Raw genomic sequence first — 17,722 nt, 5'->3', positions numbered from 1 at the left:
AAAATTCGACAATTCTAAGCTAAATTTCGCTGTTTTCAAGAATTCACGTGATTCGTAACGAAATAGGAGTTTTCCAATCTATGACGAAAATATTTCTTCGTCTCAAAACCTCATCATTGTGGATTGTGGAAGATTGTTAACTGGAATGACGAAACTAGATGAAGATTAGACAACCGAAATTTAAGTAACGAATTAAATGGTGAATGTATGGTGGTCTAGGAGTTGGCCTCGTATTAGAAAGTTCCCGGGCACAAATTCCCCTTCGGTTAAGGGATTAATTTGTTATTTTTAAATATTATTGACTCTGCTATATGGTACTCACGATAGAGTTATCAATAGAAATTTCAGATATATTAATCATAAAAAAGGAGGTATTTTTTTTTTGAAAAAAAAAAAATAGAAAGGTGAAATATTATTTTACTATTGACGAAATTCTTTTCCTCAAATAAGAGACGATAGTTATTTCGTCATTTTGTGGAAATATTCACTTGAAGCATATACCAAGAAACGGTTTCGTCAAAAGCCAAAGAAGTTTCCTGAAATTTGAGTTTTCATTTTTTACAGTGTGATTACTTTTAATTACCCACCTCTTAAATATATAAGTTGTTGGCAAGATTGAGGCGCATTTCAAACTACCAGACACCAGCAATCTTTCAAAAAACTATTGTCACAGTGCTTCATTGATGATATTGTTATATGAAAGATTACATGGGTTAAAATAAACTAAATAATGTTTTTTTTTTTTAAAATGAGAATATTATATCGAATTTAAATGCATAGCAGTTTTATACAATGAGCAGGCTAGCATTAATCTATTTTAACTATTATTATTTATCTCCTATAAATGTACAATATTGAAAAAAATAAGCGGACCACCCCGAATAACTTTTGATTTAACGACGTTTTAGAACTCATGGTTCGAAGAGGTAATTTTAAATATGTTAATCAATTAATGCATACAATATTTTAAGTAACGAAGTCAAACACAAACGCGTACTCTGAATAAACATACTTTTTTTCAATGGATTTGGATTTTTGACTCCCAAAATGTAATGGGTATCTGTGATCTGGGACGTAGAATTCCAGTAGTTTTTTAGGAGAGAGGTCGAAAGTTTTGACCCCTTAATGATAATTATATGTTCACGTTTTTTGTTAAATATCGAGAACATTTTAAGCAAACTGAAATACTTTCGCACGCAGCTATAAAATTCGTTTACACAAAGATAAACCTATGCAAAAAATAGCTTTTAGTAAATATTTATTATACTTCATAATTTTATTTCATATTCGGCAAAATTATTTTGTCTTGTAAAATATACATTTTTTTACATTATTTTAAACAATGTAATTTTATATGATAAAATACAGAGTTTAAATGGAATCGGACGAATTGTTTCTGAGAAATTTTTTCTTAAAAAAGTCGTGTTTTTAAGTCTATTAAAAATGCTATTATTATTTTGCAGTTAATTAAATAGTTTTCAAAAAAAAAGATTTGAGCCTTAACTCATGCAATGTGTAATGATTTAACAACCACTTTTAACTTTTACATTAAATTTAACTATGATATTCAAGATGTTTTAATTAAATAGGAAAAATTCAATGTAAAAAGTGTAACCAGTTCCAACAGAAGTTTGTGATTCCCTGTTTGCATGTCGTTTTTTATTTCTGTATGGTTGCTTTACATCTTTACTTTGCCCTTGTTATTTTGAACCCCTTATAGTAACAAAGAATACGTAAATGTTAGAAAAAAATAACAAAAAACAGTTTAATCACAATAGCTTAGTAAAGGATGTCACAAAACTCAAATTTCTGTGATATCGTTTAGGTACATAGAAACAAATGACTGTGCAATGTGTGAGTTCTTGAGAGTTCCTTTCGGTTGTGTTCCTGGAGGTGGAAGAACAGCCTTGCAAGTATCTCCCTCAGGATCGAATCCGGAACACAGTACATTTGGAAGAGTTGAGACAGCCATTTCTACAACCTTATGGAAAGAATCAACAGCTCCTTTTCCACACTTTGCTTCACCAAATTCTCTTGATTTTTCAGTCATAAGAGCATACGCACTAGACAGAAAAAAATGTTTTTTCAAATGCAACAGATTTAAAATAACTCAATACAAACAACTGTGTGTTTCAGCTGTTATAAGTTACTGCTTGTGGATATTTCTCATTGCTACGGTAAGTATATAAATTTATAAATTTTTATACAAATTTATAGCTATATAATTTCATTTTAACTCATATAACACTATGTATAAATTTTTATTTTGAATTAAATGTTTAATGTCCTATTATTTTATAACTATAAACTAATAATAATTTCATTAAGGATAAGAAAGAGGCTTTGCTTGGTATAATACATTTTTAATAAATTTTTTATAATCGCAACGACTAAAATTTTGCTAAATGGTTAAAATTATTAAATATGCTTCTCATTAAAATTAGCACCTCTTAATCTATTTTATCTAAGGCTAATGATGTTGCCATTGTTACATATTCGTTAGAGAATATTTTAATTAATTAATCTTCCTCACTCCGAGGCTTGTTAATTTTTCATTTTATTTTTTTGGAGAAAATGATTGTGTGTGCATTATGAAATTAAAAATGAAAGGAAAAAAAAATATAGGAAAGTTTTACGCTAAAGATTAGAATTTCTCCTGTGTGATTATTGCAAACTAATTTTTTTCATAGAGAAAGAAAATAAAATAGAAAGATTTTTATTTTTTTCCTGTGAGGAGATTATAGTGGGAATGGCAATTAAAAACTATTTTTAAATAATAGCAATATTTTTATGCATAAAATCATTTTATGTCTTGAAATCGCTTAAATCCTCGTAAAGAGTAATTTTAAAGGTTTCCGATTGGATGGAAATCTAATAAAAAATCGTTTTGTTTTTTTATATATTTTTAATCTTCAAAACCAATCAATGGGCTTTCAAAAACCCTTAAATAATTTTATCTCTGAATTTTAGATAGGAAGTTCTAAATGTTGTTACGTAATCTGACAGACGAAACCGAATCGGAACTAAACTTACGAAAATGAAAATAGGATTTTGTTTTGTTTGGTTTATATGAACCCATATTCATTTGAAGAAAAGAATATTTTTAAGAAAAATAATATTCATTACTATAAACTAATTTTTTCGTGGTTAGAAGTTCCTTACGTTTCAGATTTTTCTTGCTTTTTAAATTGGATGAAATTTTAAATTAATTAAAAACTTTATCCAATGACGGTTTTACAGTTTTTTATTATGGATGTCAAATGATTTCAGTGTGTTACCTCATTTTAACTTGGAAAATCAACCGAAGTTTAAACCGGGCATAAATTCATAAAATTTAAAAAAATAATATATTTTTAAATAATTTTAAATATTTGCAACACGTGCTTGGTAATTAAAACAAAAATCTTACCAGCAGATTGTAGGAAGTCGATCCTGAGGGGCCTTCACTGACATTTCCTCCAAAGTTGCTTCCACGTATTTGGAATGTTCCTTTGCTTCCGGTGTCTTTGAAGATTCGTCAATGCATGGTGCATTCTTCAGATAATCTGTTAACACGGATATTTAAGGGTAAATTTCTTTTAAAAATCATTTTGGAAAAATTAATTACTGATTTTTATCATAAATTTTCATTATTTAGATTTCCACTCACTAAAGAGTAATATTAATGCTCGAAAAGAACGAGAAATTCTTGAAATATTCCAATTAATTAATGTTGTGCTCTTTCTAATATCACATGGATAAACCAAGCTCGCCAGTCATCATCATTTTGTGAATTAGGACAAAAAGGTGCTCTTTCCGTTTGACAAGAGAGCACCACAAGGGTGAAAGTATGCTTTAGCACAGAATCCAATTGATATTTGGCAGCACTACTCATTTGTCAGGTCATTTCATCAATTCAAACATAGATCTGAAGATAATGAAAATTTTCTCATTCCTGTACAACACATGACTTTCAATAGAACGGAGGACTTTGGATTTCAGAAATTTTATGAGCATGTACTCGGGCTAATTAATTAATTATAACTATTAATAGTTTCATTATTCGATGCAAAAATCTTTCTATTGCTAAAAATATTTTTCTTATTTATAGCTGCAAATGGTCCAAATTGTGAAGTTGGGATTGCGAAATATTATTCAGAAACTTCAAAAACTTTTAATTATCAAAATTTTAGATTGTATTGTTTTTTCACTTTTAAGTGAGAGGGCATTAAATTAATTTCATGAAATGCAAGAGATACAATACCACTGCATTTCATTTTTTTAAAAATTTTTTGTCTAGAGGTTATTTTGAAAGTAGGAAACTTTCAATGTTACTGAAGTTGAAAAAAAAATCCTATAACTTAATTAAATACCAGAATATTTCTTAACTTTACTGATTTCGGATAACTTGAACTGCTTACTTTTAACTTTTCTTGACTGTTTATTTGTTGATTTACTTGTGAATATGCTTAATATGCCATTTGACCCTCTTGAAACTGGAGGATCACTTTAACTGAGAATTATAACTCACTTTTTTGTTGATTGCCTAGAGATGTGGTACTTTCCCATGCTTTGGAAACATGCATTTTGTACTCACTAAATAGTATGGTAATGATCTGCTATATTGTCTAAGCAAATGAGGTGTCAGAAGAAAAAGACCTAAGCCATGCTTCAAGTAGGAAGATAGTGTAGGTTATTATCTGTAGCCTGGATCTTTTATTCTCTCAACTAGAAATTAAATGGGTAAAAGCAGGGTATCCCAACCTCGGGTGCATGATATACCACTTTAGATGCCCAAATTGCATATCATTAAGGTCCACATAATACTCTACTGCTCCACCTACTAGAGTTTTTTTTTTTGTGTGTATGCTCTTGTTTAAATTTCTGAATATACTCTGCTGATTTTCTGAATGAATCTGCACATCCGACTGAGTTGGAATAAAATTAATTAAATCAACCATGCTCTCAATAGCTAAACAATATTGTAAAAAAAAGAATTAATAAATAAATAGAACGAAAAAATTGATTCCTCCATTTAACATATTAAGTATTTGATATTTAAAATAGAAAAGTTAAATTTATAGCTTCTAAATACTAATGAAATATCTCACCAGTTCTAATTTCTGATCCTTCTGTACAGAAGTCCTTATATACTTCAAGAGATCCTTCGGTCAAGAAACTCATAGTCTGAATTTGCATTGGTGTCATGCATTTCTTTTGAAAATCTTCTGCACATGTCTTTGATTGTTCGATTGCACTGTTGAAATAGGAAAACAAATAACTTATTTTTAACTAGACATTAAAAATAAATCGCCCCCAAAAAATCTATCTATTATATTTATTTATTTATAATATTTTACTATTTTAAATCAAAAGTGAATCATGCTTATTCTTATAAATAAATTGTGAATCAAGAATTTCTTTCAACCAACAGATTTAGGGATATTTTAAGAGCAGCTTAATGATTAAATATTTTGTCTTTTAATTTACCTTTTACGCTATATTGATTTTCAATCCAAAGAAATTAAACTTCTACTTGAATTGTTTAAAGAGATATCTTAGATTCATTTTTAGTTTACCTTGAATTCTTTCGTAATTTGCAGAGTTGTCAATCGTTTCAGCTTCATTTTTTTACTCAACAAGTTCGACATTTTCCTGGCTCTATGTTACCTTGACATTGAAACTTTAAAGCTATTGTTAGTTTTTGTTAGTATTACCTACTGTTACGCTTCTGCTTGATATTTCCAGTAATTTTAAAATATCAGATACTTTCCTTCGATTGTGTTGCAAAAGCAAGATCTGCGCTCTTTTATACTCACTAATATGTCCCGTAGCTCATCTTAAAACAAAAACTGACAGTCTTACGAAATCCAAGGAGTCGTAAATTTCACTAACAGAAGACGTTGTTTTTGACATTAATTTTGAAAGGTAATAATGAAAGTTTTCAATATTTATAATTTAAGGAAAACAAAGAATTACAAAAAAAACGACAGGTAATAAAATATTTTTTTGGTGCTGAAAAATAAATTTTAAAATTTGGGAAAATAAATTAAATTTGATTCTTTGTCTTTCATTTTACTTCCATTTGTACTATAAATTGTACTTTTTCATGCTGTTGTTCCTTGTGTTGCAAATTAAGCAAGATTTCAAGCTACGGATATTCTTCTAAAAGAATTATAAACAGTTAGTAATTTATTGTTTTCACATTAATGTTTATTTTTTGCATATTTTTCAATGTTTTTTCAAGATCTACTGCGCATGTCTAAAACAAGAATATTTTTAATTCATATTTAAATTTTTTTCTGTGTTGAACAGGAAAATCAATGATTTGTTTCAAATTAAACTATATATTTATTTAAAAAATAATGAATTATACAAATTTTAATATTTTTTAAAGTGTAACAGAGAAGTAAATGATTTAAAGAAAAAACAGAGAAGTAAATGATTTAAAGAAAAATACATTTCGATTGAAACAAAAATACATTCGATGCATTTACAAGATTTTGGTTTTCCCAGACAAATTGCCTTCAATACCTTCAATAAGCCAGTAATTTTCCAAAAATGTTTTTTTAAGCCCTCGACAATTGAACAAGCAGATATTTGGGATGCTCTTACATATTTCATTTTAGCATCAAATGAGGATATAAACTTTTTTTACTCGAAATTAACCTGGTATTTATGGTTAAAATTACATTTATGTAGACATTTCGGATACTTAAACTTTGTCTTAGGAGTGTTTCGTAGTTATCTTGAATTTTTGCAAATACCTCATGTTTCGAAATTTCAAACTGTTTTTTGTTATGCGTATTGCATAATGAGTTACATTCTTGTCAGATTGTAGAACTCCTAAAGTGCATCATTAAAAAATTGGATTAAAGTTATATGAGTAACATTAATAAGTTAAAAAGTGTTATAAAAATATATTCTATCTGTATGACCTAAAAGGACATCAAACATAATTTTTTTGGTGTTTCAAAACTGTTTTTTATCTTCCAAAAAATTGGTTATGGAAATGTTTTGACTTTTATTCAGGTGTTTTGTGCGTGACTAAAGTTAAATAAATTGAATATTTCTAATTACTTTTAAATTACAATCTAAATATTTTTCCTCTCCCAGTAAACTTTCTCCAGCACAAGCATGTATTGTGCACTGAAACTTCTTGAAAATTTCTCTTTTTGTTAAACTATTTTACATATTATAAGATTTTAAAAGAAATGTGTAGTTTTTGAAACCCTTTCTTCATCGCGTTTTCTGAAACAAATTAAAAAAGTAACAGAAGAATAAATTGAAATTTATTATTTGATGAATGATTCCATGCTTATTCAGATATTAAATTTTAGTTTTTTGCTACAGTGCTATTTTGAGCTATTTTTTATAGCTATTTTATTATAGATACCTGCATAATTCATTGACTTGGGCATTGTCAAGAGGGAAACTTGTTCCCATCTTTTTACGGAAGTCTGATATAGGGTCTCCACATGCTGCTAACACCGACGAATGGCATTTTTCAATGGCCGCTCCAAGTGTCTTGGCAGCTGAAAAAAAATTTAAGAAACACATTTTTTTAAAAATTTTATACAAAATAAAAATCTTAGTCACTAATCTAGAAATAGATCATGATAAGCAAATTTTTTTTTAAAAAAAAGCTTGTTTCCCGGGCTTATTAATATGCTATGTGCCACTGGAAAGTTGGAACATTTAGTTTGTCAAGTCTTTCAATAAGAAGTTTTATAATGTGAATATAATGTTTCATTATTAATTTCGGGATTTTTTTAAAAGTATTTTATAGCTGAATCCTTCAAATGTTTGTGATGTCAACTTTACATTTTAATTTTTTAAATAGTTTTTCTAATATTATCAATTGTCAATACTCAACATGAGACTAGTGAATTAGTTATACATAATATTACATTTGACGGCATGCTTGAAAAAGAATCAAATCAACAATTTGACATTCGAAATCGATGAATTTTTTTACGCAATTTACAAAACTTTTTTTTGTGGTTAATTTCAAGCAAAATTACTTTCTTATTTCAAGAGAACTATTTGTCAAATTTAAGAAACTACCGTATTTACTGGATTAATTTTATGAATTTTGTTAAAAGATAAAAGCTTAATGGAACATATCGATTAACACACTTCATGAGGAGGTAGGTAGGGACTTCGCACTAGAGCTGCACAATGGGCTATTGGCGACGGTCTTGGAAACATCCATCAGGATGATCGGAAGACATGCCATCACAATTTTGGTGATCAGCAGAGAAAATCGTTTCCCCTCTTTGGTAGTGCGAAAAGATCAGTTCGCGAAATTATGCACTTTACAGTAGAGCAGTTTAACGTGGACCCATACCTCGGATCCTATGCAAGCTGATCAAAGTGATCCCCGTGATCCCCTTGGCACTCACTGACCCTCAGCCAATGATGTTTGACTACGTTATTTTACTGGGAACCATGTCCTTACTATCAGTTCAAGGCGGAATTACTTAATGAGGAAATATAATATTAAAATAAAGAAGTGTGCTTAAATTAATATTTTTTCATTTTCAGAAATTGAAACCGATCACAAACCTGTATCAAACTATCATACAAAGTAAATGGTTTAAAAAAGTTCTGAAACACCCTAAATGCGCTCAGATGACTCTAGAGCGTAAAAGCAATTTTATAAAATATTTAAGAGCTTGTGTTTCATTAAAACTAACATAATTACGCAACAAAAATATTTTCAAAAATAGTAAAAATAATTAGAGGAATGCTAAAATGTCAAAAATTAGATATTACTTCATTGATTATTTTAGAGTTAAATAGAAAGTTTAAAAAAATCATTTATATCACATGTTTTAATGATGCCAAATTTATCGATCATTTACTGTTTTGAAGTTTGTTTCTAATTCAAAAATTCACTTTAAAAAATTTATTTCAAATTTTTTTAATGTCTTTTGCGAAATAGTTCTAAGAGGGAGTCAGAGATAAACATTTGATACATGAGTACAAAAATAATTTGTGAAACTATCGATTAAATATAAATGAAAATACAGCATGTGACATTTTTCATAATTATTAGGTTATACAAATCACTGTTAATTGGTGGTTACATAAAATATGTTTTAAGAGAACTTTACATAATTTTTTTAAACTATTTTATCCGTTTAAATTTTATCATCGGAAGGATTTAAATTTTACTATGAGCCAGGAGTTTCGTTAATGATGCAGCTTTTCTTATTTCTGAATCAAATTTTTTTTTTAAAAACATGAAAAAGAAAAATCTCAAGATTAAGGAATTATTGCTTATTTTACCTATGTCTATTTACCTATGTTAATTATTGTTTTTACTATGAAATCTTCCGTGATTTTAGGTTGTGACTAATTTTTCAGGCATGATATTGAGTCTTAAAATTTACTTTTCTTTTTATCTATTTCAAATAGGACAAAATAATTTCAAACGGAATATTTTTTGCTAACCCTTTCGGGCCAGGTGTGGGCATAGAATTATGAAGAATGTTAAAATTCAATATTTGGCTACAACGGAATATTACTTTATAATCGAAAATACCTATTGCAATTAAAAATAAGTAAGATTATCAGACTATTTTATTAAATTATATGACATGAAATTAACTTGCAATAATTTGATTTGATTATTTTGGGGAAAACAGTCATTCAAATTATTCTCAAGTTTGACATTATCTAGAAAACATCAGTAATTTTTACGTCAAATTATGCATACATTGTAGTTTAAAGGATTTGTAAATTTGAAACTTTGGAATTAAATGTATTGTGAAAGAAATGTAAATAAATCCTGTTTCTTTAAACAATATTTAATATTTGATATCTAAAATGTTTCTTAATATTTATAATTATGTGTTTTATAATTAAAATCTTTTTTAATTTCTAAAACTTTTAATAAAATATAACAAGGACTAATTATAATAATTTCTTAATCATTCATCTAATCGATAATCTTTGATTATAACTTACCAAGGCCAATAAACAAAACCTGGAGTATTAAAAGTTTCATATTGATCCTAAAGAAGTAAACTACTGAACTACTATTCTAATGCTTCAGTAACATTTATATAACTTTTAAGCAATGGATGGGGATGATATCATTAAGGCAAATTAAAAAAAAAAAAAGACAGCCATGTTTTTTGTTAGATTCTGTTTGAGGAAAAGAGTGATTGTCTTTTGTTATAATCTACACGAAATTTCAATAAAAGGAGTAACGCCCGCAGGTCTTAAAGTCGACAGGATTTTCCTTAGTATGACCACGTGAGGCAATATTCAGTTAGTAGATGATTGCGCAATTTCAGCGTTAATGAATGCTGTTGTTTAAATATTACTTTAAATGTCCCCTGTCAATTATTTTGATGGGCATTTTTTTTTCTTTTGCTAGGTGTTGCAATTATTAACATTTATTGAAATTATTCTATCTCTTTGTTACTGACGTCAAGATGTTTATTTGCTTTTTCAATGTAGTTTTATTTTTTTTATTACGATTAAAATTTATATAAAAAGGGCTGCGTTTGTACATTATATTGCATCTGAGCAACGGTAATTTTTCAGAAGATTATTATTAAATTTCCTAACATTAGAAAAATATTACTATTTTATTGTTTAACTACCGGTCAACACATGAATTGCTAATGTTTTAGAATAAATTTTAATAATTATACATTAAAAAATAACAACTGAAATGAATTACTAATTGGATTTGGTATATGTTTCTAAATCAGCTATATGGACATGTATATTGAGAAAATATTTAAATAATGTAATTATATTAAGATTACTTCTCATCAGTTAGTAAATAAGAAATTTTTTATTCCGTATTTGATTGTATCTCGATAATCTATTTAATTTTTTAAGCATCTGTATCCACATTATCTCAACATATCACCATATATTTAAACAAATATATGATGATATTTAAGATAATTAAACACAATTATCTATGTGTTTAACATGAAATATTTATTTAAATATACACAATTATAATATATGTACATTTAAACAACTATCCATATTTCTATTTAGTCAGGTTCAGAGTCAATTTGAGTGTTTTCATCAGTTGATGATCATTTTCTGAACATTTTTGATGCATTTTTCTAACATGGCTTTTATCTTTCTTTTCTCATTAAATAACATATTCGTTTATTAAGGAAAAAAAACATAATAGCATTTTAAAACCTACGATAAGGGCAAAACACATGATAGATATGATCATAATTTTATAAAAAGTGCTTTTAAAATTGCGCCTTTTTTAAAGTATTGATCTCTAAATGATAATAGTATTTCATCGCATTTGCTGGAAAAATGTTATAGCAAAATACCCAAAATAAAATATAATAATTCGAAGGCCATAAGTTTCATAAATGAATGTCAGAAAGAATAAAGATAGTTGAAATAAACAAAATCTTAATTTTTTTTCCGTTATGCTTAAATATCACTAAAGGAAAACTAGATAAAAATCATTGTTTTTTATTGCAAACTTAGCGTAATAACTTAACTAAATTGACTTATTTTTTAAGAAACATTTTCATACAATAGCTAGTAGATAAAAATATTGGAAAAGGAAAATAAGTCTCGTGATATGGTATGGAAATCAGGAAACTTACAGCATTCGAAAGCAGATACTTTAAAAAAAAAATATTAAGAAATATTGTGTTTTTCCTTTTCATTTCATGATAAAATTATGATAATTGTTATTTAAATTGCTTGAAATAAATTTAAAAATTAAATATCTGAGTAGCAGAATTTTAAACCGATATTTACTCAAAACTTTTTTAAGAAAAATAAAAATAACTTAACATTATTTCTTGACGTTGCTTTCAGACTCGCAACCTTAATTTCCATTTTGAAAAAGGGTGAATATTAAAAGGAGAATTTTTGGCAAACTCAGTAAATAGGGACCATTATGTATTGTTTTAATTGATAAATTTGAGGCCTATATATGTTTATTTATTTTATATATCATCTATTTTTGCTTATTAAATAATTTTAAAATTAAACATACCTTTCGCTTACAGCACTTAGCCAGTCATTTTGATTCACTTGCTGCACCAGTCGTAAACAAAAAGTTAATAAGCAAACAAAGCAGTAATAAAAATGTTTCCCTGACTACCCAATAATTATTTTGATGTATACCGTCACATCTTAAGATAGTTTGCTGCCTAAGAATTTCATTTCTCAGATTATGATATTGTTGAGATCCATCTTTTCCGGCTTTCTTAGGTTTTAGGTTAGCTCATAGTTAGACAAAAATTAACAATTTAATATTTGATAATTTTTGTCATACTAATAATATAAAAATGACTGTTATCATATTCTGATATAAATGCTACATTGGCTAAACCCTCACTAAAAATGTGAATGTTTCATACTAAAACAGCTTATCAGAAAATTCTGATGGTATTATATTTCTACTAAGAGTCCTCTTTTCTCGCCATCTCACAGATGACAGGTTAAATCTTTGATTTTAGTTTTTTAGATGTTTTATTGTTTTTAACAAACTTTTATTATTAGTATGTCGTATGAAAGTTTGATACTTTTCGATACATGTGAAAAATAAAGGATTCACTTTTTTGGATTGGGTGCACTGGCATTTAATAATTTTTACAGTTCCTACGGATTTTTCACCAAAATTTATTGTTGCAAAATTAAGTGATTAGTAGCTATGGACAGGTAGTTTTGTAACCCCCATTTTTCTGCATTTCAATTTTTAAAAATTTGCATTTTTTGTTTAAACTGTCAAAATCAGTTTTGAATCAAACTAAAATCTTTCTTAACGCAAATTAAGCTGCGCGATAGTATTTTGTAAGAAATTTTAATTTAGACAAATTAATGAAATTGAAATTTTGCTATAAATTGTTTTATAATAATTTCGTTGAACCATAAATCTGATAAAATACTAAAATACCAAAAATTTCTGATTAACATTAAAATTTTCGGTTTGGATTCGGTAACAACTATGTACTATGCATTTTTCGAAAGATATAGCCGTGGAAACGAAATAGAAACTATCAATTCATTTGTGGAAGTTTTAATGTATTTGTTTTCTAATCAAACCCTTTAGACAGTTGAATTTGGTCAAGAAGGGGAAAAAATCTTTCCAGTGTTGTAGTGGTTACATTTTCAGTGGAGAAATATTAAAAAAAACCAATGTTTTATTGTAATAAAATACAATAAAATAAAATGTAAATTTTTTTATTATTTTTTGTATTGGATTTAAAATTTTCAAAATTATATCTAACTACTTTTAAAAAAATGTAAATATTTTGAAATCTTCTTTAAATTCAAAACAAAATTTAGTGCTGAATAAGAAAAGAGCAAATAATGGTAGCACTCACAAAATTTTTACTTTTTAATCATCTTCAGGGGTGCAAATAAATATATAACTGCACAGTAATAAACAAAAAAATAATAAATTTAAAAAATTACAGAAGATAAAAAATTACGGCGATAAAGTAAGTTTACAACAGACAAAAACACATAACAAACGCATAAATATTCCTAAAATATTCATGGAAAAACCGTAAAATTGACGAAAAATTGAAATATTTATAACATATTTACACAAACACTGTAAATTGACATAAAAGAAAGATTTTCTCGAATAACAATTCGTTTCCATGCGTACCCCCTTAATAATGGAACTTCTCAATCTAAAACACGTTGTGTATTAGTGTGTTTTACTTTCATTTGTATCTATTGTTAGTTTTCTGACAGTTTTCTTTCCTGCGAAAGAATAACTTGAAATACAATATTACAATATATTGACATTACAATAATAAAAAAGTGAGAACAAAAATTAATCTCTATAAACTCTTACATATTGTATTGTCAACTACACCCCTCATATAAAGTATCATTTACTTGGGAATGATGTTAATTCTTTGCTAGGGTCAAATTGAACCCCGATGGTGGTTCTAGTACCTATTCATTCAATCGTTGTGATACTAGAAAAATGCATTTTTGTTTTATCTGTGTTCAATGAAAAGGTAAGGAAAAAGACTTAATAAATCACAGCACCTTATTGAGAGATAAAAAACAACTTTAAGTTACAGTAACCGCCCTTGAAAATTGTTGTCCGGTCGAAAACCTGTTTCATACCATCACGAGATGAGAATTATAACAAGTGTCAAAAAGGCAATGGGGAAAAATGGTTCCAGGTAAGACATCTATGTCCGAAACAAAAGAACATTCTACAGAAACCGAAACACATGATGCTTAACTGCAACTTTCGTTGTATAGACAATATTCTTAATCACTAAATCTTTTGGTGAGTTAATCATATTCTAGTTTTCTTCCTGCAAAGTGACCTTCCTTTGACTGATTCAAGGTGCTTAACCAAAAGTCCTTAAATCTTTTGACCTCTTTGTCCCTTCGGATTGCCTACTAAGAAGGAAAAGTGACGAAAAGTGGTCTTTTTCTTTTTTTCGTAAATTGTGATGTTTTTGTCTGACCATGAGTCAATTTGATGATCTTTGATATTATTTTTCATTTGTGTCACTTAACTGTGGTATCCAATTACAGTTTAAATGAAGAAACAACAGACATCGTAAGAAAAATAATCGTTAATAATAATGGTATGAAAAGTGAGCTATAATTTATTTGATATTCTCACAGACACAATTCGCTCATTTATACTATCGATACCTATCTTCTAAAATAATATTGCTTACTATTGCAATTTTTTTTTAAAAATAGTCGATATTTTTATTACTTCATATTATTTAATCTTATATAACTATCTAATTGCAAGAAATAAAATGAAAACAAAAAGGACAATAACTCTCAAAGATTTAAAAAATATTGTGCAAATATATGTTTTAAATTAATAAGTTTTCATTCAATCCTTTTAAATTATTAGACGGGTTTAAATGAAAATAGAGTACTTTACTATATTATAAATTATAAACATACTGTATTATAAACGAACGTAATAAAAACAAACCAATGTTAGACTCTTTCTTACAGTTAACAAGTTTTTATAGATTTATTATAATGTCTTAAAATACCTATTTACATAAATATAAGTTTATTTTTCCACTTATTTTGTAAGTTCTATGCACTTTCAACTTATGCTTCAGAAATAAAACTGATTGCTAATTTTTTAAATTTTCTTTTTGTCTTTCCTGTGCTATAGGATTTCAAACTAAGTTTATCGATGGATTTTCAAATGTAGTCAAGTGTATGATTATTTTTAAATCTGGTCCCAATAGATTCGGATGTCATAAATAAGTTAGGAATATAATTTTTGCTAATTTTATTATTTCAAACTGCTTATCGCGAAGAAAGAAAAATGAATGGATAAGTAGAGAGAAAAACCTGCTGGGGGTAAAATTTTCTCAATCTAATCGTTAATACTATCATATGAATAATTCATAATTCCTTTTAAGGACAGAATTGGGATTTAAATATTTAAAATTTAATAAATAATATACGAGATATCTCATTAAATTTGCAGGAAATGTAAAGTGTTGAAATATTTTAAAGAAAAATAAATTTTAAAATAAATGTTGGGTGTCAACGAAGATCATATTTGCTAACTAGGTTTTCATACTTGGTATAAAAAAATAATACTTAAGTCTAATAATTGGTTGTTTGATAATTATATTTAAGACTGATATATTGAATAATTTAATAATCTCATCTAATAGCAAAGCATTCGATTAGCTCTAACACATCATACTCCTTAATCTCCATGCACAACAAAAATATTGTACAAAATTGAGAAGTAAATATAATAAAAAGGCTTATTTAATATATATATATATATATATATATATATATATATATATATATATATATATATTAATTAGCTGAATATTCATTCTTCGCAATGGGGAAAATAACAATCAATAAACCACATATTTACACAATTGTGCATTACTTATTACATCTATGTTTATTTGTAAACAGAAAATGGAAGAATTGTTTGCAAGTTCACATTATACTAACGTGCAATTTTGAATCGATTTGTATACAAATTTAGTGTACTTGCATTCAAATGCATGAAAGTAATCACTTTAAAAAGAATAGTGCAATTGTGTTCGGGGGGAAAATAGTGACTTACTCTAATTAATTCAAGAGACTACCTTAAGTATGATAATCAATTAGAGCAGGCGATACTTTAAATTACGAAATTAAACACAAAAAAGGAATTTTTCTTGATAAATGATCTTGATTCTCTTGATAAATTTTTCTTGATTTCTTGTCTATTTTTCGTCGGTTTTGGGTACTTGTCCTTCAAAATACGTCATCTAGAAAATATGTAATCTAGATATAAAGATGTAATATAGAAAATGAGACATTAATAGTTTGGTCAAAAGAGGGTAGAAAGATTGGATATTTAACGTTAAATTTATTTTTTAAGTATCTCGCTGAATGTCGAAATATTTTTAAGCGAATGAAAGCATTTTTGCACATAATAAAACAATTTGTTGATCCAGAGATAATTGTATGCAAAACATAATTATTTGCAAGTATCATTGTATTTAATAATTTATTTTATAAATGCCAAAAAAAATTTGAATTGTAAAATAAAAACAATTTCATAATTTAACAGAAATTAAATTTAAATGCCAAAATACAAAATTTGGGTCTATCTGTCGCACAGTTACTGAGTTATTTTATTTTTTAAAAAAATGGTATAGTTAATGCTACTCGAATGCGATTCGACTATTTCGTTCAAGCTTTTTATTTTGCCTCGAAACTTACATTCTTTAAAGTGATGTAAAAATTTGTATACCTTTAGGATCAAGCATTTTTCGACTAGTGTAAATAAAATAATAAATATTAATAAATAATTAGAAATATTTTTACATGGGATTAGCTTTAAATAAATGTTAACACAAATATGAGTTTAGCTAATTAATTATAATATTTTGTGATTGATTCTCGAGCCAATAAAGTATCCATCGTATAGTGAGCAAGAAAAAAATATAAGGGCATGCGGAAAATCACCAATTCAAAATGTTTTATTTACGGAATCGTGGGCAAATCTTTATAAAATAAAAATATACCAATTAGTTAAAAAAGAGTAAAATTAAACTGTTTCTTGTATAAACTAATTAAAATTTCCAAATATGAACCTAGTTTAAAATTACCTTCAGATTTTTAAATCCAAATGATGTGGGAAAAAAGCATAAGGATATCGTTTTTCTGCCCTAATTACTGAAAAAAAATTGCATATTTGAAAATAGCAAATGGCAATCAAGATTAAATAATTGGTTTGTGAAAAAAATTTGTCCTCGTCAACTTTCAACTTGTCATTTGAGTGATGCCCAAAGGAACTTATCTTTGTGATATGGAAAGGAAAAAGAAAAATTGTGAACCTCAAAAATGTGGATTAAGTGGATCTGAAATTTCAAAGAAAAATCAAGAGATATAAAGCAGTAGTTTATAATTTTCTTCGATCAAAAAGACCAGAAATTTGCACTCATCAACAGTAAAGAATGTTTGCCAGGAGAGCTTGCCAGAAAAAAAAATAATAAACTGCAAATGAGGTTAGACAAAATTTGAATTTTCCATGCTCATCAAGGACTGTTCAAAATGTTTTAAATAAACATCCTCATCCTTTTGTATGGAAAATTAGTATCACGTCACTTCTTACAAATCAACATAAGAGATGAGTTTACTTTGCTAAAAAAATACATTTCTCTCCGTCAAAACTGGACTGATGTCATTTTTTTTCTGATGAAACCTGGTTGATGATTTTTATTACTTTTAGTTTAGTCCAAAGAAG

The 17,722-nt window shown here is 27.1% G+C and overlaps 1 protein-coding gene across 1 annotated transcript; it reads right to left on the bottom strand.

Moving 5' to 3' along the window:
• Positions 1 to 1,740: 1,740 nt before the first annotated feature.
• LOC107454127 (uncharacterized) lies at positions 1,741 to 10,239 on the bottom strand. The gene is made up of 5 exons (XM_016071197.4): positions 9,955 to 10,239; positions 7,376 to 7,514; positions 5,091 to 5,236; positions 3,410 to 3,545; positions 1,741 to 2,063 (listed from the first exon to the last, which is right to left on the bottom strand). Exons 1-5 carry the CDS (start codon positions 9,992 to 9,994, stop codon positions 1,802 to 1,804), a joined length of 723 nt encoding a protein of 240 aa, XP_015926683.1. The 5' UTR covers positions 9,995 to 10,239; the 3' UTR covers positions 1,741 to 1,801.
• Positions 10,240 to 17,722: the final 7,483 nt, after the last annotated feature.

The sequence above is a fragment of the Parasteatoda tepidariorum genome, chromosome 2, assembly GCF_982258835.1.
Source record: "Parasteatoda tepidariorum strain Cologne lab strain chromosome 2, Ptep-v5.0, whole genome shotgun sequence".
Lineage (NCBI taxonomy): Eukaryota > Metazoa > Arthropoda > Arachnida > Araneae > Theridiidae > Parasteatoda > Parasteatoda tepidariorum.
Note: the sequence above shows the minus strand (reverse complement) of the source record. Positions and strands in the feature narration are given on the sequence as shown.

What these genes read in the sequence shown, in the direction of transcription:
- LOC107454127 (XM_016071197.4), bottom strand. Translation starts at nt 9,994, where the DNA reads ATGAAACTTTTAATACTCCAGGTTTTGTTTATTGGCCTTG. An exon ending in CAAGTCAATGAATTATGCAG is followed by an intron (nt 5,237 to 7,375) that starts GTATCTATAATA and finishes CTATTTCAACAG; the next exon opens with TGCAATCGAACAATCAAAGA. An exon ending in CGACTTCCTACAATCTGCTG is followed by an intron (nt 2,064 to 3,409) that starts GTAAGATTTTTG and finishes TTTTCTGTCTAG; the next exon opens with TGCGTATGCTCTTATGACTG.